The sequence below is a fragment of the Dama dama genome, chromosome 21 (genome assembly GCF_033118175.1).
Source record: "Dama dama isolate Ldn47 chromosome 21, ASM3311817v1, whole genome shotgun sequence".
Lineage (NCBI taxonomy): Eukaryota > Metazoa > Chordata > Mammalia > Artiodactyla > Cervidae > Dama > Dama dama.
Window position 1 is genome coordinate 73,446,825 of NC_083701.1, and position 22,979 is coordinate 73,469,803.

The window sequence follows — 22,979 nt, forward strand, 5'->3', positions numbered from 1 at the left end:
CCCTGTTTCCATTGTTTCCCCATCTATTTGCCATGAAGTGATGGGACCAGATGCCATGATCTTAGTTTTCTGAATGTTGAGTTTTAAGCCAAATTTTTCACTCTTTTCTTTCACTTTCATCAAGAGGCTCTTTAGTTCTTCTTTGCTTTCTGCCATAAGGGTGGTGTCATCTCCATATCTAAGGTTATAGATATTTCTCCCTGCAATCTTGATTTCAGCTTGTGCTTCATCCAGCCCAGTGTTTCTCATGGTGTACTCTTCATAGAAGTTAAATAAGCAGGGTGACAATACACAGCCTTGATGTACTCCTTTCCTGATTTGGAACCAGTCTGTTGTTTCATGTCCAGTTCTAACTGTTGCATTTTGACCTGAAGATTTCTCAGGAAGCAGATCAGGTGGTCTGGTATTCCCATCTCTTGAAGATTTTTCCACAGTTTGTTGTGACCCACACAGTCAAAGGCTTTGGCATAGTCAATAAAGCAGACCTAGATGTTTTTCTGGAACTCTTTTGCTTTTTCGATGATCCAACAGATGTTGGCAATTTGACCTCTGGTTCCTCTGCCTTTTCTAAATCCAGCTTGAACATCTGGAAGTTCACGGTTCATGTACTGTTGAAGAGAATTTTGAGCATTACTTTGCTAGCGTGTGAGATGAGTGCAATTGTGCGGTAGTCTGAGCATTCTCTGGCATTGCCTTTCTTTGGGATGGGAATGAAAACTGACCTTTTCCATTCCAAAGGACAATGTGCTTCTATTTCTTTCCTTTTAACCTTGTGAAATCTGTTTATTTATTAGGGAAACAGTGAGTGTCCTCATGCTTTAATGAAAGTACTGTAAGTCATGCTGGAGTAACCCAAGTTGTAATACGGACAATGTTACAGGAAGGTGCTCCATCTGTCCCTGATCTTTCATTGCCAGTGCCCTCACCACACACCTTGCGGTACCCAATTGTCATATGGCCCCCGTATTAGGGCACTCCAGAGAATCAGCCTGCCAATGATGGAGATGCAGGAGATTCAGGTTCTGTCCCTAGGATGGGAAGATCCCCTGGAGAAGGAAATGACAGCACACTCCAGTATTCTTGCCTGGAGAATCCCATGGACAGAGGAGACTGGTGGGCTGCAGCCCAGGGTGTCGCAGACTTGGACACGACTAGGGGGTATTTATTTTAAAGAAGGGCTCATGTAATCATGAGGACCAACAGATCCAAAACCTTCAGGACAGGTCAGCTCGTTGGAAACCCTGGCAAGTGTTACTGTTGCAGCTCAAATCCAAAGGCAGTCTGGAGGCAGATTTCCCTGCTCCTCAGGGAACTTCAGACTTTTTTCTCTGAAGGCCTTCAATTTATTGGATGAGGCCAACCCTCAGAATGGAGTGTACCTTGCTTTGTGTGCATGCATGGCTACATCGCGTCAGTCGTGTCCACCTCTTTGTGACCCTATGGACTGTAGCCCACCACGGTCCTCTGTCCATGGGATTCTCCAGGCACGAATACTGGAGTGGATTGCCATGTCCTCCTCCAGGGGATCTTCCTGACCCAGGGATCAAACTCTTATGTCTCCTGCATTGTCAGATGGGTTCTTTACTTCTCAAAAATCATAGCTACTGTTTATTGGGTTCTGCTTGCACTGTATTATCTTCTTTGTTACCTTCTCTCAGTTAATTCTCCCAGCAAGTCTCTGAGAAAAGTTTTATGACCCCTCATTTTACAGAAAGTAGAAGCTATTTACCTGACTGAGGCCAAAGAGCGGGAAGCAAATTTTTACTGCACAGTCTACAGTCTTAGCAGTTCGGTGATGAGACCTTTCAGCTCCCCACCAGCCCTGTCTAGATAAGTGATAAGATGCTGAGAAGTGTCCCCAGAGTCAAAAAACAACAAAGCATCCTTCGGTGAATGTCACAGACTTAGACTTGGCACGCCGGTTAGTTTCACACCAGATACCTAAATTACGCACGCTTTGCTACTCTCCTACTAAGACCTTATGTAGCTCATGTGGTTTTTTTCCCTCTTGTTCAAAGCAGGTAGAACTAAAGTCACAGAATTTCACCAAAACTTTGCTTCAATCAATTGCGGTGAATTAGTAAGATTTGCTCCTTCTACATGGGGTGATCAGAGTTTCCAAAGAGCTTTAAGATGAATAGTCATTTTTTGAAATTCTTTTTCACAAAAATGGGTCTCTTTTTCCAGCCCAAGCTCAAGTATTAAGCTAATAAGGAGTGATTCATTCCTATGAGGTTGGACAATTTTCCTTCCTACCTGATGATTTATCACTTTTGCATTGATTTTTAAATATGTTTTATCAAATTAAATGCTAGGGAAATCACACTGCTTCTACCACTAAATTACCAGAAATTGGAGAAAATTTAGCGAAAGTTCTGTTGCGCCACCTAGTGTGTAGAATTAAGATTGCATCCGTTAGAAACAAAAAGAGCCACCTGCTTATCGGTAGGGCTTCCCAGATGGGCTTCCCTTGTGGCTCAGTTGGTAAGAATCCGCCTTGATGCGGGAGACCCAGGTTCAATCCCTGGGTTGAGAAGATCCCCTGGCGAAGGGAAAGGCTACCCACTCCAGTATTCTGGCCTGGAGAATTCCACGGACTGTATAGCCCGTGGGGCCACTTTTCCAGGGGGCGCAGTGGTACAGAGACATGAGTTCCATCCCTGGATTGGGAAGACCCCCGTAGTAGAAAATGGCAACCCACTCCAGAATTCTTGCCTAGAAAATTCCATGGACGTCCAGGGGTTTGCAAAGAGTTGGACACGACTGAGCACGCAGGGCCCCAGCCCCGAGGTCGGAGAGGAAAGACCCCAAACTGGAAACGCAGGTACCACCAGCCTGCCAAGGAAAGCACGATGCTTCTCACGATGTTTGCTGCTCCGGTGAAAATGCGGGCCCCTTCCCAAACAGGACCCCTCCCGGGCGGCTGTGACTCGTCCTTATGTGGCAAGTAGAGCCTGGAAAGGCTGTGATGTCAGAGACAGGAAGCACGCGGAGAGGAGCTTGGTCTGTAATAGCAGATTGAGCCACGGGTGGAATGGGAAAGGCACTGTATTTCTTCCCCTCACCCAAGGGTCCATCTGTTCACATATTTCTTCCCAGGGGCCTGAAATCAAAGCATTACAGGAGGCTTACTGCTTTTCATTTTTAACTTTATGTTTAACCACGGTGGTATCAGTAAAATTGTTGCTGCTGCTGCTGCTAAGTCACTTCAGTCGTGTCCGACTCTGTGCGACCCCATAGACGGCAGCCCACCAGGCTCCCCCGTCCCTGGGATTCTCCAGGCAAGCGTACTGGAGTGAGGTGCCATTGCCTTCTCCAAATACTGTTGCTAAACTTGTTTAGTATTCTGACATTGAGCTTATAACCCAGATAAACTCTACTCAACAGAACATGCTGAGCAGTCACTCTGTCTAAAGCAGGAGTGGGGTGCCTCAGACCCTACACCCTAGGGTCACTGCTCTCCACTGCCTCCCAGAAAGTGGGCAGACTTTACATAAATAAGATGACATCCTTGGCTGCTGTGTGATAGTTCAGTAACTCAAAACATACAGAGCGCTTATATCAATACATCAGATATAAGTGCATTATTCATATATTGTGATTATTACTACTGTCCCTGAGGAATAGAACTGATTCAGCCACAGGGCAGTTTTCACGCAGGTAAAACCAGTGTGTGGCCATGCTTGATCCTAGGAAGATGGATTAGATTCATCCTCAGGGTTGCATCCAACTTGGGACTCCTCATTTTGAAGGTGATACTGAGGCTCCCAGAAAAGGAGAATTATTGTTTGTTCTCAGGGAAAGCCTGATGGAAATGACTCTCCTCGTGTTTGCAAATATGAAGTATAGGGTTTGGTCTAATATCACGTAGAACTCAATAAGTTATGCCATCATAGTATCTTGCGAACTATTTACCACATTTGACTTGGCTGTTCCCAAAGCTACCAATCAATAACGTGACTGGCAGAGTCGATAGTATGGGCGACTGGGTTCAGAATTCCTGGCTAGACATATCACCCACCCCTGGTTTAGTGGGAGTGCAGTTTCAGATGGGCCAGAGCACGGCCTCTTATGACAAACAGGGCTGAGTTGAGAAAAGCCTTGAAGATTCTTGTTTATACTTGAGGGTTACTGAAAGTCCCAGCGAGTTATATATTACTGATAATATCTTGACTTCTTTTTCAAATAACTTGGGGAGAATGAGCTTAGAAATGAAGAAATCCTTCAAGACTGAGAAGGTTAGCGCCCAAAGATAAATTTTACCAACTTGACAATTGTGTTCAGTTTGCCAGTATTAAAAGGACTTCCTGGGTATGGGAACCATCTTCTAACATATAGCTCATGTGTTGAATAAAAATAGAATTTCTCCCAACTGCATTCAAATCTCCAGATACCTTATTCAAATATGAGTCCAATTTTATACAGCACTGAACTTCCCGTTGTTGAAAAGAGAATGCTTTCTAACAACTACATGACGGATGTCAGGCCTTATTTATTTAGTACCTGGCATGCCCCCAGCCCTGGCAAGACATCGCAGAGATGGAAGCCACAGTCTTGCCCTGTTGCTCAGAGTGCAGATTAAACAGCGCCCGCCCCCACACACACCCTGATAAGTCTTTCTCCAACACGTCTTCCACGTGTGAGCTCAGCCAAAGAGTCAATACACGTCCTCAGCCTCTGTTCCCTGATCTAAACTCCAGAAGTGCTGACAATGTGTTAATGAATGTCAGGCCTCACAGGGAGGTTGACAGAATTAAACAGATAAAAATAAGAAAATAAAATGTAATACAAATGTATGATGAATACAAACAAAAGCGAATATTGACGCTCTCACAGGTACGCTCACTTTATAGAAAAAGGAACATTTACGAAACAATGGCTGTGTGCTGACTTTCTGAGAATCAGAAATTTTCCTAGTTACTTCTATTAAGGAAATGGAGCTGCATTATAGAGAAAAAAATGCCAACTCTGGGATGTGATTCTTTTTAATCATATGATAATGAAACAAACTGTATCTCAAGAAAACAATCATTTGGTGGGGGGGGGGGGGGTGCAGAGATAATTATTCTCAAATACATCCTAAGATATAACAGTTTCATAATGCAAACTTTATTTCACTAAGCCAAAATAGAGAAAGGAAGGACCTAGTCCTAAATCACAGTTGCCCCAAGGCCAGTGGCAACCTGTCCACAAAGCAATCATTAGGGTCCAGAATCAATTTATGAAGTTTAAGTTGTAGATTTTTTTCTAACACACAATTGCTATGGCCTATTTTCATGAATTAATACATATTTTATGCAAGTATGTTAATAAAAATATATACTTGTAATGGTTCATATGTTTTTCTCTGAGGAAATCCAAGACATAAGCCAACAGCTCTCCTTTTACGTATTTGGGCATTTCTACTGAGGAAAGCACTAATTGTTTGCTAAATTATTTTAAGGCTTGTCTCCTAGTTTGGTCCAGTACCTCCATCAATTAGGTTTCTTTATAGTGCTTTCTGCCAGTGAGTTAACCTGAAAAGTAGAAGAGAAAAGATGAAATGTGGTCCTTTTCGAAGAGGATTTTGTTCCTACAAACAATCCTAGGATGTGTGTTTTACTTTATTTTTACTATTATTAATAAAAGTTAAATGTGAGGTCTAATCTGTTATGCCCAGTTCCATTTTCCTTTTTCCCTCCCCAGAGGTGGCCACTCAGATAATTTTAAGAATAGCCTTCCAATCCTCATTTTTATTTTACTTTTTATCTATAAACATCAGTGACAGGCAGTATTATTTTGTTCAGTTTTTTTTTTTTCATAGCTGGAGTCATGGTGAACATATTCTATAGCTTGTTTTTCTGCAGAACACATTATTTGTTGAATTCAATCATATCTAGAGAGAAAGAGAACTGGTATATTGATTTTAAACACTTTATGCTATTGCAACCTACAAATCTTCAGTACTTTTATCTGTCCACAGATTGCCCTTTTGTTGTTTCCAGTCTTTTCAGTACTGAAAATAATACTGCCGCCTACATCTTTACATTTATGGAATTATTGCCATAGGAAAATAACACTTAGAATAATTAATAATTCCTATTAACATAACATAACACAGCTGGGAACTTTCATCAAAGTTCATTCCAGCAGGAATTGTTTAAGGAATAAAAACTTTATTTTGGCCTCAGTTCAGTCACTCAGTCATGTCCGACTCTTTGCAACCCCATAGACTGCAGCACGCAAGGCCTCCCTGTCCATCACCAACTCCCGGAGTTTACTCAAACTCATGTCCATCGAGTCGGTGATGCCATCCAACCATCTCATCCTCTGTCATCCCCTTCTCCTCCTGCCTTCAATCTTCCCCAGCATGAGGGTCTTTTCCAATGAGTCGGTTCTTCGCATGTGGTGGCCAAAGGATTGGAGTTTCAGCTTTAGCATCAGTCCTTCCAATGAATATTCAAGACTGATTTCCTTTAAGATGGACTGGGACTGCAAGGCCTACACATTATATTGTATTTTGGTCTACACATGATAGTTGTAAAAGTTAAGGCCAAAAAAATCAAATTTCAAATTATGCACATTAAAATCAATGTAAGTAGATTTTTTAAAAGATCTTCTCTTTCTGGTCATTTGCAATGCTACTATTCTCTATGTGTGGTAAGTTGCTTCTGACTCTTTCTGACCCCATGGACTGCAGCCCGCCAGGCTCCTCTGTCCACGGGATCCTCCAGGCAAGAATACAGGAGTGGGTTGCCATGCCCTTCTCCAGGGGATCTTCCCAATCCAGGGATTGAACCATGTATCTTGCATTACAGGCAGATTCTTTACCATATGAGCCACTAGGGAAACCCATTATTCTCCATAGGTATGAAAAATTGAGAGTTACCTTCATTGCAGTGATTTCTAGCCATGCTTAAGCTTTAAGAACTTCCAAATATATTTCTAATGAATTTTCTCTAGAATACCGAAAACACGAACTTCCTTTAGTGGGGGAGATCTTAAAATGAAGCCAAAGTGTTTTTTTCCTAAAAGAGGTCTGAGTGATCAGAACATCAATTTCTGAAATGAAATTTCTCTGAATCAATGACAGCATTGAAAGGAATAGAACACTTGAGCCATAGCTACAGAAGCTTTGCTATAAACAAAATAATAAATTTTAGAAAGAAATTAATGTTTGTCATTTGCCTTAAAAAATATGATAACCTATGAGACATACTAGGGATTAAAGTAAATAGAAATAAAAATTATGCATTTTGCACTAAGCAAATATATAGCAAAGAAAGAAGTGGTACATTTCTCTCTTCCTCAAAGGACCTTTGTATGTCTTTGCAAATACAAATCACACTCATCAAATGACTCAGCTTTGTCGCCCACATGAGCACCTTCTTCCTGTTTCCCAGCCCCCCACCCCTGCCCCGTCTCCTGTCCGCACTCCCAGGCAGAAGTGAGAGCCCCCTGTCTTAAAACTTTTATGGATATTTCCATGACAGAACTTACAGCATGATTAAATTTACCACAAATTACTGTTTTTCTGTTTGCTTAAAACATCATTCCCAACTAGACTCACTCTCTTTCCTGGACCAAGGGCATGGTTCATAGCAGCTTCTCATCATCACATGTTGGACTGTGTTAAGAAGGTTTTCCTATTGGCTTCAGCCTTTCTCTCTATTGAAGAGAACCAAAAGCTATAGTTTCTCAAATAAATTTTTAAATCCTAGCTTCAAGTTCATCTGAATGCTTCTCACCCATGGCTATTTGAAAATACTTCAATCATAAATCATTAACTTTCCTTATCAGTCAAGCAAGCCTGAGGTCTAAATTTTATATGGATCTAGGTCAAGTGTTTGCTACTGAAATTATTATGGAAACCTATGATTGCCAAAGAAATTATTATCCAATCCATGAACTGGAGGTCGATCCTTTGCTTTTCTACCTGGGGTCAATTATCTGAAAATAATAATGATCCTAAAAAATGGACAGGGACAAGCACAAAAAGAAAGCAGCTACATGCTAAAGTTCTGGGAGGAAAAATAAAAATATTTGATGAAAGTCAGTTCAGTTCAGTCGCTCAGTCGTGTCCGACTCTTTGTGACTCCACTGACTGCAGCACGCCAGCTTCCATGCCCATCACCAACTCCTGGAGCTTGCTCAAACTCATGTCCATCGAGTCAGTGATGCCATCCAGCCATCTCATCCTCTGTCGTCCCTTCTCCTCCCACTTTCAATCTTTCCCAGCATCAGGGTCTTTTCAAATGAGTCAGCTCTTTGCATCAGGTGGCCAAAGTATTGGAGTTTCAGCTTCAGCATCAGTTCTTCCAATGAACACCCAGGACTGATTTTAGGATGGACTGGTTGGATCTCCTTGCAGTCCAAGAGACTCTCAAGAGTCTTCTCCAACACCACAGTTCAAAAGCATCAATTCTTTGGTGCTCAGCTTTCTTTATGGTCCAACTCTCATATCCATACATGACTACTGGAAAAGTCATGTATGTAGCTTTGACTAGACAGACATTTTTTGGCAAAGTCATGTCTCTGCCTTTTAATATGCTGTCTAGGTTGGTCATAACTTTATTTCCAAGGAGCAAGCATCTTTTCATGGCTGCAGTCACCATCTGCAGTGATTTTGGAGCCCAAAAAAAATAAACTCTCTCACTGTTTCCACTGTTTCCCCACCTATTTGACATGATGTAATGGGACCGGATGCCATGATCTTAGTTTTCTGAATGTTGAGCTTTAAACCAACTTTTTCACTCTCCTCTTTCACTTTCATCAAGAGGCTCTTTAATTCCTCTTCACTTTCTGCCATAGAGCGGTGCCATCTGCATATCTGAGGTTCTTGATATTTCTCCTGGCAATCTTGATTCCAGCTTGTGCTTCCTCCAGCCATTTCTCATGATGTACTCTGCATATAAGTTAAATAAGCAGGGTGACAATATACAGCCTTGACATGCTCCTTTCCCGATTTGGAACCAGTCTGTTGTTCCATGTCCAGTTCTAACTGTTGCTTCTTGACCTGCATACAGATTTCTCAGGAGGCAGGCCAGGTGGTCTGGCATTCCCATCTCTTTCAGAATTTTCCACAGTTTGTTGTGACCCACAGTCAAAGGCTTTGGCATAGTCAGTAACGCAGAAATAGATGTTTTTCTGGAACTCTCTTGCTTTTTTGATGATCCAACAGATGTTGGCAATTTGATCTCTGGTTCCTCTACCTTTTCTAAAACCAGAACATTTGGAAGTTCACAGTTCACGTGCTGTTGAAGCCTGGCTTGGAGAATTTTGAGCATTACTTTGCTAGTGTGTGAGATGAGCGCATTTGTGCAGTAGTTTGAACATTCTTTGGCATTGCCTTTCTTTGGGATTGGAATTAAAACTGACCTTTTCCAGTCCTGTGGCCACTGCTGAGTTTTCCCAGTTTGTTGGCATATTGATTGCAGCACTTTCACAGCATCATCTTTCAGGATTTGAAATAGCTCAACTGGAATTCCATCACCTCCACTAGCTTTGTTCATAGTGATGCTTCCTAAGGCCCACTTGACTTTGCATTCCAGGATGTCTGGCTCTAGGTGAGTGCTCACACCATCATTGTTATCTGGGTCAGGAAGATCTTTTTTGTACAGTTCTGTGTATTCTTGCCACCTCTTCTTAATATCTTCTGCTTCTGTTAGGTCCCTACCATTTCTGTCCTTTATTGAGCCCATCTTTGCATGAAATGTTCCCTTGGTATCTCTAATTTTCTTGAAGAGATCTTTAGTCTTTCCCATTCTATTGTTTTCCTCTATTTCATTGCATTGATCGCTGAGGAAGGCTTTCTTATCTCTCCTTGCTATTCTTTGGAACTCTGCATTCAGATGGTATATCTTTCCTTTTCTCTTTTGCCTTTAGCTTCTCTTCTTTTCTCAGCTATTTGTAAGGCCTCCTCAGATAGCCATTTTGCCTTTTTGCATTTCTTTTTCTTGGGGGCCGTCTTGATCACTGCCTCCTGTACAATGTCTCAAACCTCCATCCATAGTTCTTCAGACACTCTATCAGATCAAATCCCTTGAATCTATTTGTCACTTCCACTGTAATGCAATGTAAGGGATTTGATTTGGGTCATACCTGAATGGTCTAGTGGTTTTCCCTACTTTCTTCGATTAAAGTCTGAATTTGGCAATAAGGAGTTCATGATCCAAGCCACAGTCAGCTCCCAGTCTTGTTTTTGCTGACTGTATAGAGCTTCCCCATCTTTGGCTGCAAAGAATATAATCAATCTGATTTCAGTGTTGACCATCTGTTAATGTCCATGTGGAGAGTCTTCTCTTGTGTTGTTGGAAGAAGGTGTTTGCTATGACCAGTGGGTTCTCTTGGCAAAATTCTGTTAGTCTTTGCCCTGCTTCATTTTGTACTCCAAGTTCAAATTTGCCTGTTATTCCAGGTATCTCTTGATTTCCTACTTTTGCATTCCAGTCCCCTCTAATGAAGAGGACTTCCTTTTTGAGTCTTAGTTCTATAAGGTCTTCATAGAATGGTTCAATTTCAGCTTCTTCAGCATTACTGGTTGGGGCATAGACTTGGATTACTGTAATATTGAATGGTTTGCCTTGGAAGTGAACAGAGATCATTTTCTTGTTTTTGAGATTGCACCCAAGTACTGCACTTTGGACTCTTTTGTTGACTATGAGGAGTAGAAAGTCTAATGAAAGTAGAAAATTCCAAATCACTATGTGAAGTGAGATTTTTGGAACATCTACAGATTTTTCTTTAACTTATTTTATAGATAAATTATTGGCTTCCCTGGTGGCTCAGATGGTGATGAATCTGCCTGCAATGTGGGAGACCTGGGTTCATTCCCTGGGTCTGGAAGATCCCCTGGAGAAGGGAATGGCTACCCCCTCCAGTATTCCAGCCTGGAGATTCCCCAGGGATAGAGGAGCCTGCAGCTTGCAGTTCATGGGGCCGCCAAGAGTTGGACATGACTGAGTGACTAAGAACACACACACATAGATAAATTATCATTATTTAGACAGAGAACAAATATAGACATATTTTCAAACAAATCAAATTTGTTTCTTACACTACTGAAGTGAATATGAACATTCGTTTATTTAACAGATATGGTTTTTGTAATCCTTAAGTACAGTTAAAGAAGATGACATGTTGGGGAAGAAAAACATACAAGTTTGCAAATGTAATATCTTACAATAGTGTGAAAGATGTTATTAAAAAGAAAAATATGTGGCAAATATTTTATATGTCAGTGTTAATATATTAATAATCAATTGTTATTACCATTACATTACCATAATCTTTAATACTTATCATTTACTAAGATTACGTTAAGTTTTACATGAGCAAAATTTTACTATTACAAAATCAGTACCATTTAACTCCCATTTAACAGACTAGGAAAATGAAGCCGTGAGATATAAAGATACACAGCAATAAGTAGTGGAAACAGGATTAAAACCCAAATATATCTGCATGAGTGCATGCTTAGTCACTCAGCTGTATCTAATTCTTTGTGACCCCATGGACTTTAGCCCGCCAGGCTCCTCTCTCCATGAGATTTTCCAAGCAAGAATATTGGAGTGGGTAGCTAGTGCCTTCTCCAGGGGGATCTAATATATCTGACCAGCATCTAAATTTTAACTATTATACTGTAGGTATTTTTTTTATAAATTTTGAGCTAAAACAAGTCCATATCCACTGGCAGCTAATATTTTAGAGTCAACACAGACAAAAATGTATTACTGTTTATTTCCACTGCATTTTAAAATTTCTTGGAATATTTGCCTTTTAGCTATATCAATAAGGATTATTTTTCTCTTTACTATTTTTCCTTAAGGGCTGTGACACACAGATGATTTATGACATGCTGCTAAGACTGAAGTCCATTGTCTATTTACCTGGTGACTTTGTCTGCAAAAAGGTGAGTGCCTGCAATTTTTCAAATGCGTGACTCATAAATAAATATATTTGAAGAGTTCAGATATAAGTCAAGAGAATAGTTTAAACAAAATTGCCCAAGGTGAGTTCCAAAGTATGAAAATAATCATGAGATGCAATTCTGTAAAACAATAATGTGCTTTCAGATTTCAAAATAGAATAAGACAATATGGATTTCATTACTTATGGGATATGAGTGTGGGTGGTCTGAAAGTTGGTTTGTGTATATGTAAGTCATCAACTGTCATACCCCATTAATTTCAAATACCTTCCCTTAATTCTACCTTTTCCCTTAAGAAGTGAAAGGTGGTCCTGCCCCTTTTATGTCTTCAACAAACTATCAGTTACCTCCATTTATCTCACCCAGTTAGTGGATAATCAATGCCATATTTTTTAAATTTTACTGTAATTATAAAGTAATACATGGTCATTATTTTTAACATGGGAAATACATAAAAGCACAAAGTGAAAAACTCCACCACCCATAAATAACCACTATTAATATATTTCAACCTATCTCTTTTATAAATCAATTGATGGATAGTTAGAGCTTGTTTCATAAAATTAGTATCATACCTCCCTTATGTGTGAAACTTGCTTTGTCATGTCACAATATATCATAGAAAGTAATCTACAACCTTCTTTTTAAAGCTGTATAGTATTCCAGTCTATGAATATATCATAATCAATTTCCAAGTGTTTGCTATTATAAATAACTCCAAAATGAGTATTTTTGCACATCTCTGATTACTAACTTAAGGGAGAGAGAAGGAATGATGACTTTGGGTTTTTCATTTTGAGACATTAAATCAGTTGTGAAGGCAACAATCAAAATTAAACGTAGAGAAGGATGAGCAGTTCAAAGAAATGAAAGATGATCCAAAACCGTGGGGAGTTTACAGACAAGTGGGGGTAAGAAGCACTTACATTATCCCAAAATAATGTGTTAAATGTGGTGGGAAAGGTAAGCACAAGCTGTGGTAGGACCCAGATCGAGAACGCGTCTCCCTGGGGTGCTGGTAAGAGATCCTGGAGAAGACGCTGGGCAAGCAAAGTCCTGAAAAATGAATCGGCATGAACCCGGAGAAAGAAGAAGCAGGCGTTCCAGATAAAGGAAAAACCTTCACATGAGCTCAGGCAGAAAGGAAGGAACTGTGTCTACAGAGAGAGTGCATACAAGTCAAAAGCTGGGGGACGAGCCAAGATGGCGGAGGAGCAGGACGGGGAGACCACTTTCTCTCCTACAAATTCATCAAAAGAATAACTGAACGCAGAGCAAACTTCGCAAAACAACTTCTGATCGCTAGCTGAGGTCATCAGGCGCCCAGAAAAGCAGCCCATTGTCTTAGAAAGGAGGTAGGACAAAATATAAAGATAAAAAGTGAGACAAAAGAGCTAAGGACGGAGATCCGTCCCGGGAGCTCTTAGGCGGCATTGCTTGGGGTAGGGTCCGGGCCTGAGTGCCCTGAGGACAATCGGAGGGAGCTTCTGTGAGTTGCCAACTTGAACTGTGGGAGACCAAGAGAGAGAGAGTAAATTAACCGGCCCGAACACACTGCCGGCCGTTCGCAGAACAAAGAGACCGCGAAAGTCCAGAGAGGAGCTCGCAGGCTGCGGACCGGCCCAGCCCCGCCGGAGGCAGGAGGCAGGGGGGAGGGGAAGGTCGCGGCGAGACACAGGGCGCAGGCACCCGGCCGGCGCGGGCGGGACTGGGGCTGGGGACGCGGAGGGCAGAAGGCGCGCGCACCCGACTGGCGCCAGCGGAAACTGAGACTGGGTCCGCGGAAGGGAGCGGGCGCGCCACACCTGGGGAGAGTGCGCCCACCAAGCCCCTGGCTGCCTGGACCGCTCTGACGGGGAAGGCACAGAGAGCAGGCGCAGCTTTTCCTTCCGCGCTTTTGTGGAACACCCGAGGGCTGGAACCTCGCGCAGCGCGGGGCGCGCACCATATAGAGCAGCCGGGAGCCTGAGCGGCGCAGACGGAGAAAGCAGCGTCAGCCCCTCCCGGCAGCGCCAGCCCGTCCCCGCGGCGCCAGCCCCTCCCCGCAGAGCGACGGAACTAGCTACCTGAATAAGAGTCCACCTCCGCCCGCCTGTGTCAGGGCGGAAATGAGGCTCTGAAGAGACCGGCAAACAGAAGCCAAATAAACAAAGGGAACCGCTTCAGAAGGGACTGGTGCAACAGATTAAAATCCCCGTAGAAAACACCGACTACACCGGAAGGGGCTCTATAGATATCGAGAAGTGTAAGCTGGAACGAGGAGCTATCTGAAACTGAGCCAAACCCACACTGACCGCAACAGCTCCAGAGAAACTCCTAGATATAATTTTACTTTTTTCTCTTTTTTTTTCTTTTTTTTCTTTTTTATTTTTTCTCTTTTATTTGCCTTTAAAATTCCCTATTACTCCCCCATTACTCCTTAACTTTCATTTCCATAGATTTTTATGATTTTTTTAATTAGGGAAAAAAATTTTTTTTTTCTTTCTTTTTTTTCTTTTTTCTTCTTTCCTTTTTCTCTTCTATTTTCTATTTTTCTTTTTCTCTTATTTCTTTTAAAGTCCTCTCTTACTCCTCTACTACTCCTTAATTTTCATTTTCAATACACTATAACCTTACAAAAAAAAAAAGAAGAGAAGCCCTATTTTTAAACCGAAGATTATTCTCTCCCAATCTTGACTCTCCATTTTCTACCTCAGAACACCTCTATTTCCTCCTTTACCCTTCTCTTCCCAATCCAATTCTGTGAATCTCTGTAGGTGTCTGGGCTACAGAGAACACTCTGGGAACAGACAGCTGCGTAGATCTGTCTCTCTCCTCTTGAGTCCCCCTTTTTCTCCTCCTGCTCATCTCTATCTCCCTCCTCCCTCTCCTCTTCTTCATGTAACTCTGTGAACCTCTCTGGGTGTCCCTAACGGGGGAGAATCTTTTCGCCATTAACCTAGAAGTTTTCTTATCAGTGCTGTGTAGTTGGAGAAGTCCTGAGACTACAGGAAGAATAAAACTGAAATCCAGAGGCAGGAGACTTAAGCCCAAAACCTGAGAACACCAGAAAACTCCTGACTACATGGAACTTTAAGTAATAAGTGACCGTCCAAAAGCCTCCATACCTACACTGAAACCAACCACCACCCAAGAGCCAATAAGTTTTAGAGCAAGACATACCACGCAAGTTCTCCAGCAACGCAGGAACATAGCCCTGAACGTCAACATACAGGCTGCCCAAGGTCACACCTAACACATAGACCCATCTCAAAACTCATTACTGGGCACTCCATTGCTCTCCAAAGAGAAGAAATCAAGTTCCACGCACCAGAACACTGACGCAAGCTTCCCTAACCAGGAAACCTTGACAAGCCAATCGTCTAACCCCACCCACTGGGTAAATTCTCCACAATAAAAAGGAACCACAGACCTCCAGAATACAGAAAGCCCAGTCCAGACACAGCAATCTAAACAAGATGAAAAGGCAAAGAAATACCCAACAGGTAAAGGAACATGAAAAATGCCCACCGAGTCAAACAAAAGAGGAGGAGATAGGGAATCTACCTGAAAAAGAATTTAGAATAATGATAATAAAAATGATCCAAAATCTTGAAAACAAAATGGAGTTACAGATAAATAGCCTGGAAACAAAGATTGAAAAGATACAAGAAATGTTTAATAAAGACCTAGAAGAAATAAAAAAGAGTCAATTAAAAATGAATAATGCAATGAATGAGATCAAAAACACTCTGGAGGGAACCAAGAGTAGAATAACGGAGGCAGAAGATAGGATAAGTGAGGTAGAAGATAAAATGGTGGAAATAAATGAAGCAGAGAGGAAAAAAGAAAAAAGGATCAAAAGAAATGAGGACAACCTCAGGGACCTCTGGGACACTGTGAAACGCCCCAACATTCGAATCATAGGAGTTCCAGAAGAAGAAGACAGAAAGGCCATGAGAAAATACTCGAGGAGATAATAGCTGAAAACTTCCTAAAATGGGGAAGGAAATAGCCACCCAAGTCCAAGAAACCCAGAGAGTCCCAAACAGGATAAACCCAACGTGAAACACCCCAAGACACATATTAATCAAATTAACAAAGATCAAACACAAAGAACAAATATTAAAAGCAGCAAGGGAGAAACAACAAATAACACACAAAGGGATTCCCATAAGGATAACAGCTGATCTATCAGTAGAAACCCTCCAGGCCAGAAGGGAATGGCAGGACATACTTAGAGTAATGAAAGAGAATAACCTACAACCTAGATTACTGTATTCAGCAAGGATCTCATTCAGATATAAAGGAGAATTCAAAAGCTTTACAGACAAGCAAAAGCTGAGAGAATTCAGCACCACCAAACCAGCTCTTCAACAAATGCTAAAGGATCTTCTCTAGACAGGAAATGCAGAAAGGTTGTATAAACGTGAACCCAAAACAACAAAGTAAATGGCAACGGGACCACACCTATCAATAATTACCCTAAATGTAAATGGGTTGAATGCCCCAACCAAAAGACAAAGATTGGCTGAATGGATACAAAACCAAGACCCCTATATATGCTGTCTACAGGAGACCCACCTCAAAACAAGAGACACATACAGACTAAAAGTGAAGGGCTGGAAAAAAATATTTCATGCAAACGGAGACCAAAAGAAAGCAGGAGTCGCAATACTCATATCAGATAAAATAGACTTTCAAATAAAGGATGTGAAAAGAGACAAAGAAGGACACTACATAATGATCAAAGGATCAATCCAAGAAGAAGATATAACAATTATAAATATATATGCACCCAACATAGGAGCACTGCAATATGTACGGCAAACACTAACGAGTATGAAAGAGGAAATTAATAGTAACACAATAATAGCGGGAGACTTTAATACCCCACTCACAACTATGGATAGATCAACTAAACAGAAAATTAAAAAGGAAACACAAACCTTAAATGACACAATGGACCAGCTAGACCTAATTGATATCTATAGGACATTTCACCCCAAAACAATCAACTTCACCTTTTTCTCAAGTGCACACGGAACCTTCTCCAGAATAGATCACATCCTGGGCCATAAATCTGGTCTTGGAAAATTCAAAAAAATTGAAATCATTCCAGTCATCTTCTCTGACCACAGTGCAGTAAGATTAGATCTCAATTACAGGAAAAAAATTGTTAAAAATTCAAACATATGGAGGCTAAATAACACGCTTCTGAATAACCAACAAACCATAGAAGAAATCAAAAAAGAAATCAAAATATGTATAGAAATGAATGAAAATGAAAACACAACAACCCAAAACCTATGGGACACTGTAAAAGCAGTGCTAAGGGGAAGGTTCATAGCATTACAGGCTTACATCAAGAAATAAGAAAAAAGCCAAATAAATAACCTAACTCTACACCTAAAGCAATTAGAGAAGGAAGAAATGAAGAACCCCAGGGTTAGCAGAAGGAAAGAAATCTTAAAAATCAGGGCAGAAATAAATGCAAAAGAAACTAAAGAGACCATAGCAGAAATCAACAAAGCTAAAAGCTGGTTTTTTGAAAAAATAAACAAAATTGACAAACCATTAGCAAGACTCATTAAGAAACAAAGAGAGAAGAACCAAATTAACAAAATTAGAAATGAAAATGGAGAGATCACAACAGACAACACTGAAATACAAAGGATCATAAGAGACTACTACCAGCAGCTCTATGCCAATAAAATGGACAACTTGGATGAAATGGACAAATTCTTAGAAAAGTATAACTTTCCAAAACTGAACCAGGAAGAAATAGAAGATCTTAACAGACCCATCACAAGCAAGGAAATCGAAACTGTAATAAAAAATCTTCCAGCAAACAAAAGCCCAGGACCAGATGGCTTCACAGCTGAATTCTACCAAAAATTTAGAGAAGAGCTAACACCTATCTTACTCAAACTCTTCCAGAAAATTGCAGAAGAAGGTAAGCTTCCAAACTCATTCTATGAGGCCACCATCACCCTAATTCCAAAACCAGACAAAGATGCCACAAAAAAAGAAAACTACAGGCCAATATCACTGATGAACATAGATGCAAAAATCCTTAACAAAATTCTAGCAAACAGAATCCAACAACATATTAAAAAAATCATACACCATGACCAAGTGGGCTTTATCCCAGGAATGCAAGGATTCTTTAATATCCATAAATCAATCAATGTAATACACCACATTAACAAATTGAAAGATAAAAACCATATGATTATCTCAATAGATGCAGAGAAAGCCTTTGACAAAATTCAACACTCATTTATGATTAAAACTCTCCAAAAAGCAGGAACAGAAGGAACATACCTCAACATAATAAAAGCTATATATGACAAACCCACAGCAAGCATCACCCTCAATGGTGAAAAATTGAAAGCATTTCCCCTGAAATCAGGAACAAGACAAGGGTGCCCACTCTCACCACTACTATTCAACATAGTGTTGGAAGTTTTGGCCACAGCAATCAGAGCAGAAAAAGAAGTAAAAGGAATCCAGATAGGAAAAGAAGAAGTGAAACTCTCACTGTTTGCAGATGACATGATCCTCTACATAGAAAACCCTAAAGACTCTACCAGGAAATTACTAGAACTAATCAAGGAATATAGTAAAGTTGCAGGATATAAAATTAACACACAGAAATCCCTTGCATTCCTATACACTAACAATGAGAAAACAGAAAGAGAAATTAAGGAAACAATACCATTCACCATTGCAACAAAAAGAATAAAATACTTAGGAGTATATCTACCTAAAGAAACAAAAGACCTATACATAGAAAACTATTAAACTCTGATGAAAGAAATCAAAGAGGACACAAACAGATGGAGAAACATACCGTGTTCATGGATTGGAAGAATTAATATTGTCAAAATGGCTATTCTACCCAAAGCAATCTATAGATTCAATGCACTCCCTATCAAGCTACCAATGGTATTTTTCACAGAACTAGACCAAAGAATTTCACAATTTGTATGGAAATACAAAAAAACCTCGAATAGCCAAAGTAATCTTGAGAAAGAAGAATGGAACTGGAGGAATCAACCTGCCTGACTTCAGACTCTACTACAAAGCCACAGTCATCAAGACAGTATGGTACTGGCACAAAGACAGAAATATAGATCAATGGAACAGAATAGAAAGCCCAGAGATAAATCCACGAACCTATGGACACCTTATCTTTGACAAAGGAGGCAAGGATATACAATGGAAAAAAGACAACCTCGTTAACAAGTGGTGCTGGGAAAACTGGTCAACCACTTGTAAAAGAATGAAACTAGAACACTTTCTAACACCATACACAAAAATAAACTCAAAATGGATTAAAGATCTAAATGTAAGACCAGAAACTATAAAACTCCTAGAGGAGAACATAGGCAAAACACTCTCCGACATAAATCACAGCAAGATCCTCTATGACCCACCTCCCAGAATATTGGAAATAAAAGCAAAACTAAACAAATGGGACCTAATGAAACTTAAAAGCTTTTGCACTACAAAGAAAACTATAAGTAAGGTGAAAAGACAGCCCTCAGATTGGGAGAAAATAATAGCAAATGAAGAAACAGACAAAGGATTAATCTCAAAAATATACAAGCAACTCCTGTAGCTCAATTCCAGAAAAATAAATGACCCAATCAAAAAATGGGCCAAAGAACTAAACAGACATTTCTCCAAAGAAGACATACAGATGGGTAACAAACACATGAAAAGATGCTCAACATCACTCATTATTAGAGAAATGCAAATCAAAACCACAATGAGGTACCATTACACGCCAGTCAGGATGGCTGCTATCCAAAAGTCTACAAGCAATAAATGCTGGAGAGGGTGTAGAGTAAAGGGAACCCTCTTACACTGTTGGTGGGAATGCAAACTAGTACAGCCGCTATGGAAAACAGTGTGGAGATTTCTTAAAAAACTGGAAATAGAAGTGCCATATGACCCAGCAATCCCACTTCTGGGCATACACACTGAGGAAACCAGATCTGAAAGAGACACGTGCACCCCAATGTTCATCGCAGCACTGTTTATAATAGCCAGGACATGGAAGCAACCTAGATGCCCATCAGCAGATGAATGGATAAGGAAGCTGTGGTACATATACACCATGGAATATTACTCAGCCATTAAAAAGAATTCATTTGAACCAGTCCTAATGAGATGGATGAAACTGGAGCCCCTTATACAGAGTGAAGTAAGCCAGAAAGATAAAGAACATTACAGCATACTAACACATATATATGGAATTTAGAAAGATAGTAACGATAACCCTATATGCAAAACAGAAAAAGAGACACAGATGTACAGAACAGACTTTTGAACGCTGTGGGAGAAGGTGAGGGTGGGATGTTTCAAAAGAACAGCATGTATACTATCTATGGTGAAACAGATCACCAGCCCAGGTGGGATGCATGAGACAAGTGCTCGGGCCTGGTGCACTGGGAAGACCCAGAGGAATCGGGTGGAGAGGGAGGTGGGAGGGGGGATCGGGATGGGGAATACGTGTAAATCTATGGCTGATTCATATCATTGTATGACAAAACCCACTGAAATGTTGTGAAGTAATTAGCCTCCAACTAATAAAAAAATAAAAAATAAATAAAAATAAAAATGATTAATATAAAAAAATAAATAGCATTTTAAAATAAATTATAATATTAACAGTAAAAAAAAAAAAAAGTCAAAAGCTGGAAAATTTTAGTGTCATTTACTCAGTTAAACTCAATACATAATTTTGAAATGCTACGGGCCAGGCACTGTGCTAGATACTGGATACATTCAGCAATGAGCAGAAAAGGGTGGTTCTTGTCCTTCAGAGGCCTACTGTCTGAAGCTGGGGTATTCAATTCACAGTCTACATCAGAATCACCAGAATTTAGAAGTCTGGGCTCCATCCCAGCAATTCAATTGGCCTGGTAGAGCCCACATATCAACACTTTTTAAGCCTCCCAGGTGATTCTCACATGCAGCCACAGTTGAGTATCACTGGCCTGATAGAAGAGACAAACAGTAAACAGATAAAATTAACTAAATGCATAACTCCAAAACATGCTAACTTCTGTGACGGGAACACAGAATTTGTGTGGAGGCAAAGGTACTTAATTTCGGTTGGAGGACTCAGGTGGGAAGATTGTCAGGTTGTCAGACATGATCTTTGTGAAAATCTAAACAGAAATAGTTCTCTAGTTTAGAAAAAAAAAAGAGAAAAACTAGAGCGGACAGTTTTTTAGATGAAGACTTGGGGCCATGAGGCAGGACAGAACTTGACAAACTTCAGGAATTGAAGCATATAATCAACTAGGATAATGGCAAAAGACAAAGTCAAATAGAGGGAAGCCACTTTAAGGCACCCAGGTGCAGAGGTGGAAGTAATCTAGTCTGTGAGAGAGGATGACTGGAGATAGATCTTCAGGAACCAGCATGTAACAGAACCGATATCATAAGAAGCTCAAGAAAAGGTACATGAAAAAGACCAAGGCTGTAACTTTGAAGAATGACAATATTTATGGAAGAGGTCAGTGGAGAAGAATCACAGAGGGCAGCTGAGAAGGAGCTCTCAGCAGCAAAAGAGGAAAACACGGATGAGACATTGTGATGTTAATGAAACCAGGAATACAGTGTGAAAGCGTTCATCGCTCAGTCCTGTCCGACTCTTTGTGACCCTATGGACTGTAGCCAGCCAGGCTTCTCTTGCCTGGAATTCTCCAGGCAAGAATACTGGAGTGGGTTACCATTCCCTTCTCCAAGGGAGTCGTCCTGGCCCAGGGATCAAACCTGGGTCTCCTACATTGCAGGCAGATTCTTTACCATCTGAGGAATACATAAGCCCACACAAATAAGTCCAGATTAAAAGTGGGCATACTGATGATATGAAATCCTTTTCATTAAAATGGGAAATGCAAGCCACAGCTAGATTTAAGGACCCCTTTAGAGCAATGATGCATTTAGGATGGCATGACCTTAATGCACCCAAATAGCCTTTCAATTTGTTCCAATAGCAGCAGTACTGAAAATGGAGACAACTCATAGAAACTTTAGCACTCATGCCCCTAAGCAGTGAAAACTTGCTTAACAAAGTGTGAAATGCAGAGTAGATGCAGCCCTCTCATTTCTAATTTCTTCCTCACATCACATCCACTATTTAATAATAAAAACAGATCAGTTGAGCTCAAATGATGGAAGGAAAAAAAAGTAAGCAGGGGGAAGAGCAGAAATGAAAAGACATGAGACCCAAGCCACATTTCTCTGCTTCTGTTTCTGTTTTAAAGAAGGGATTTAATTAATAGTAGACACAGACAGAGATGAAATGTTGTTACTTGACCAGATTTTAGACAGCTGAATTCAGCTTTGCTTTTGCTTTATCATTTCCACAAATCATTGTAGGAAAAGGGAAGAAAAACAAACAAACATGTTCATTAGAGGTTGTTTAAATAATTGAAGAAATGGCAGGGCTCAGGACTGCGTCTGGGGACCTACCTAATCCTCTAAACATGTCCTAACACTGGGTTCACATTCCCAAGTTTCCCCAAAGGAGTTGGATGCATATGCTTGAAATTGTGAAAGTGGTAGTCACTCAGTCGTGTCTGACTCTTTGTGACCCCATGGACTGTAGCCAGCCGGGCTCCTCTGTTGATGGAATTTTCCAAGCAAGAATACTAGAATGGGTAGCCATTCCCTTCTTCCCAACCCAGGGATTGAACCTGAGTCTCCGTCTGAGCCACCAGGGAAGCCCTAATCCTCTGATGGTGCCTAAACTTACTGAGTGGCAAAGAGTGTTTGGGAGTTTTCCCAGGATTAATTTGCAAGAATTAACTTGAGTGTCATAATACCCTTGCCAGCCTTGGAATAGCCTTTCACAGGGGAACTCTGAAAATTTTAAATGCTCTCTCACGAAGGGTTACCCTATTGTATATGAAGCACTTGCATTTCTATACTTTCTCCAAATTAGCACATAAACCAACCACAAAAGCTTGGTTTGGTCTTATTTTGCACATGCTGTCAGACCTTCTCTCTACGGAATGTCTACTTCATTTGAATGCTAATTAAACTTGCAGGAAAGTCTTAAATTAGC

The 22,979-nt window shown here is 40.7% G+C and overlaps 1 protein-coding gene across 1 annotated transcript in view; it reads left to right on the forward strand.

The window, feature by feature from the left end:
* The window catches only part of CNGB3 (cyclic nucleotide gated channel subunit beta 3), a 181,905-nt gene that overhangs the window by 132,180 nt on the left and 26,746 nt on the right, over positions 1-22,979 (forward strand). The window contains exon 14 of the mRNA XM_061122877.1: positions 11,807-11,890. Within this exon, the coding sequence (XP_060978860.1) occupies positions 11,807-11,890 (84 nt within the window). The remainder of the gene's footprint in view (positions 1-11,806; positions 11,891-22,979) is intronic.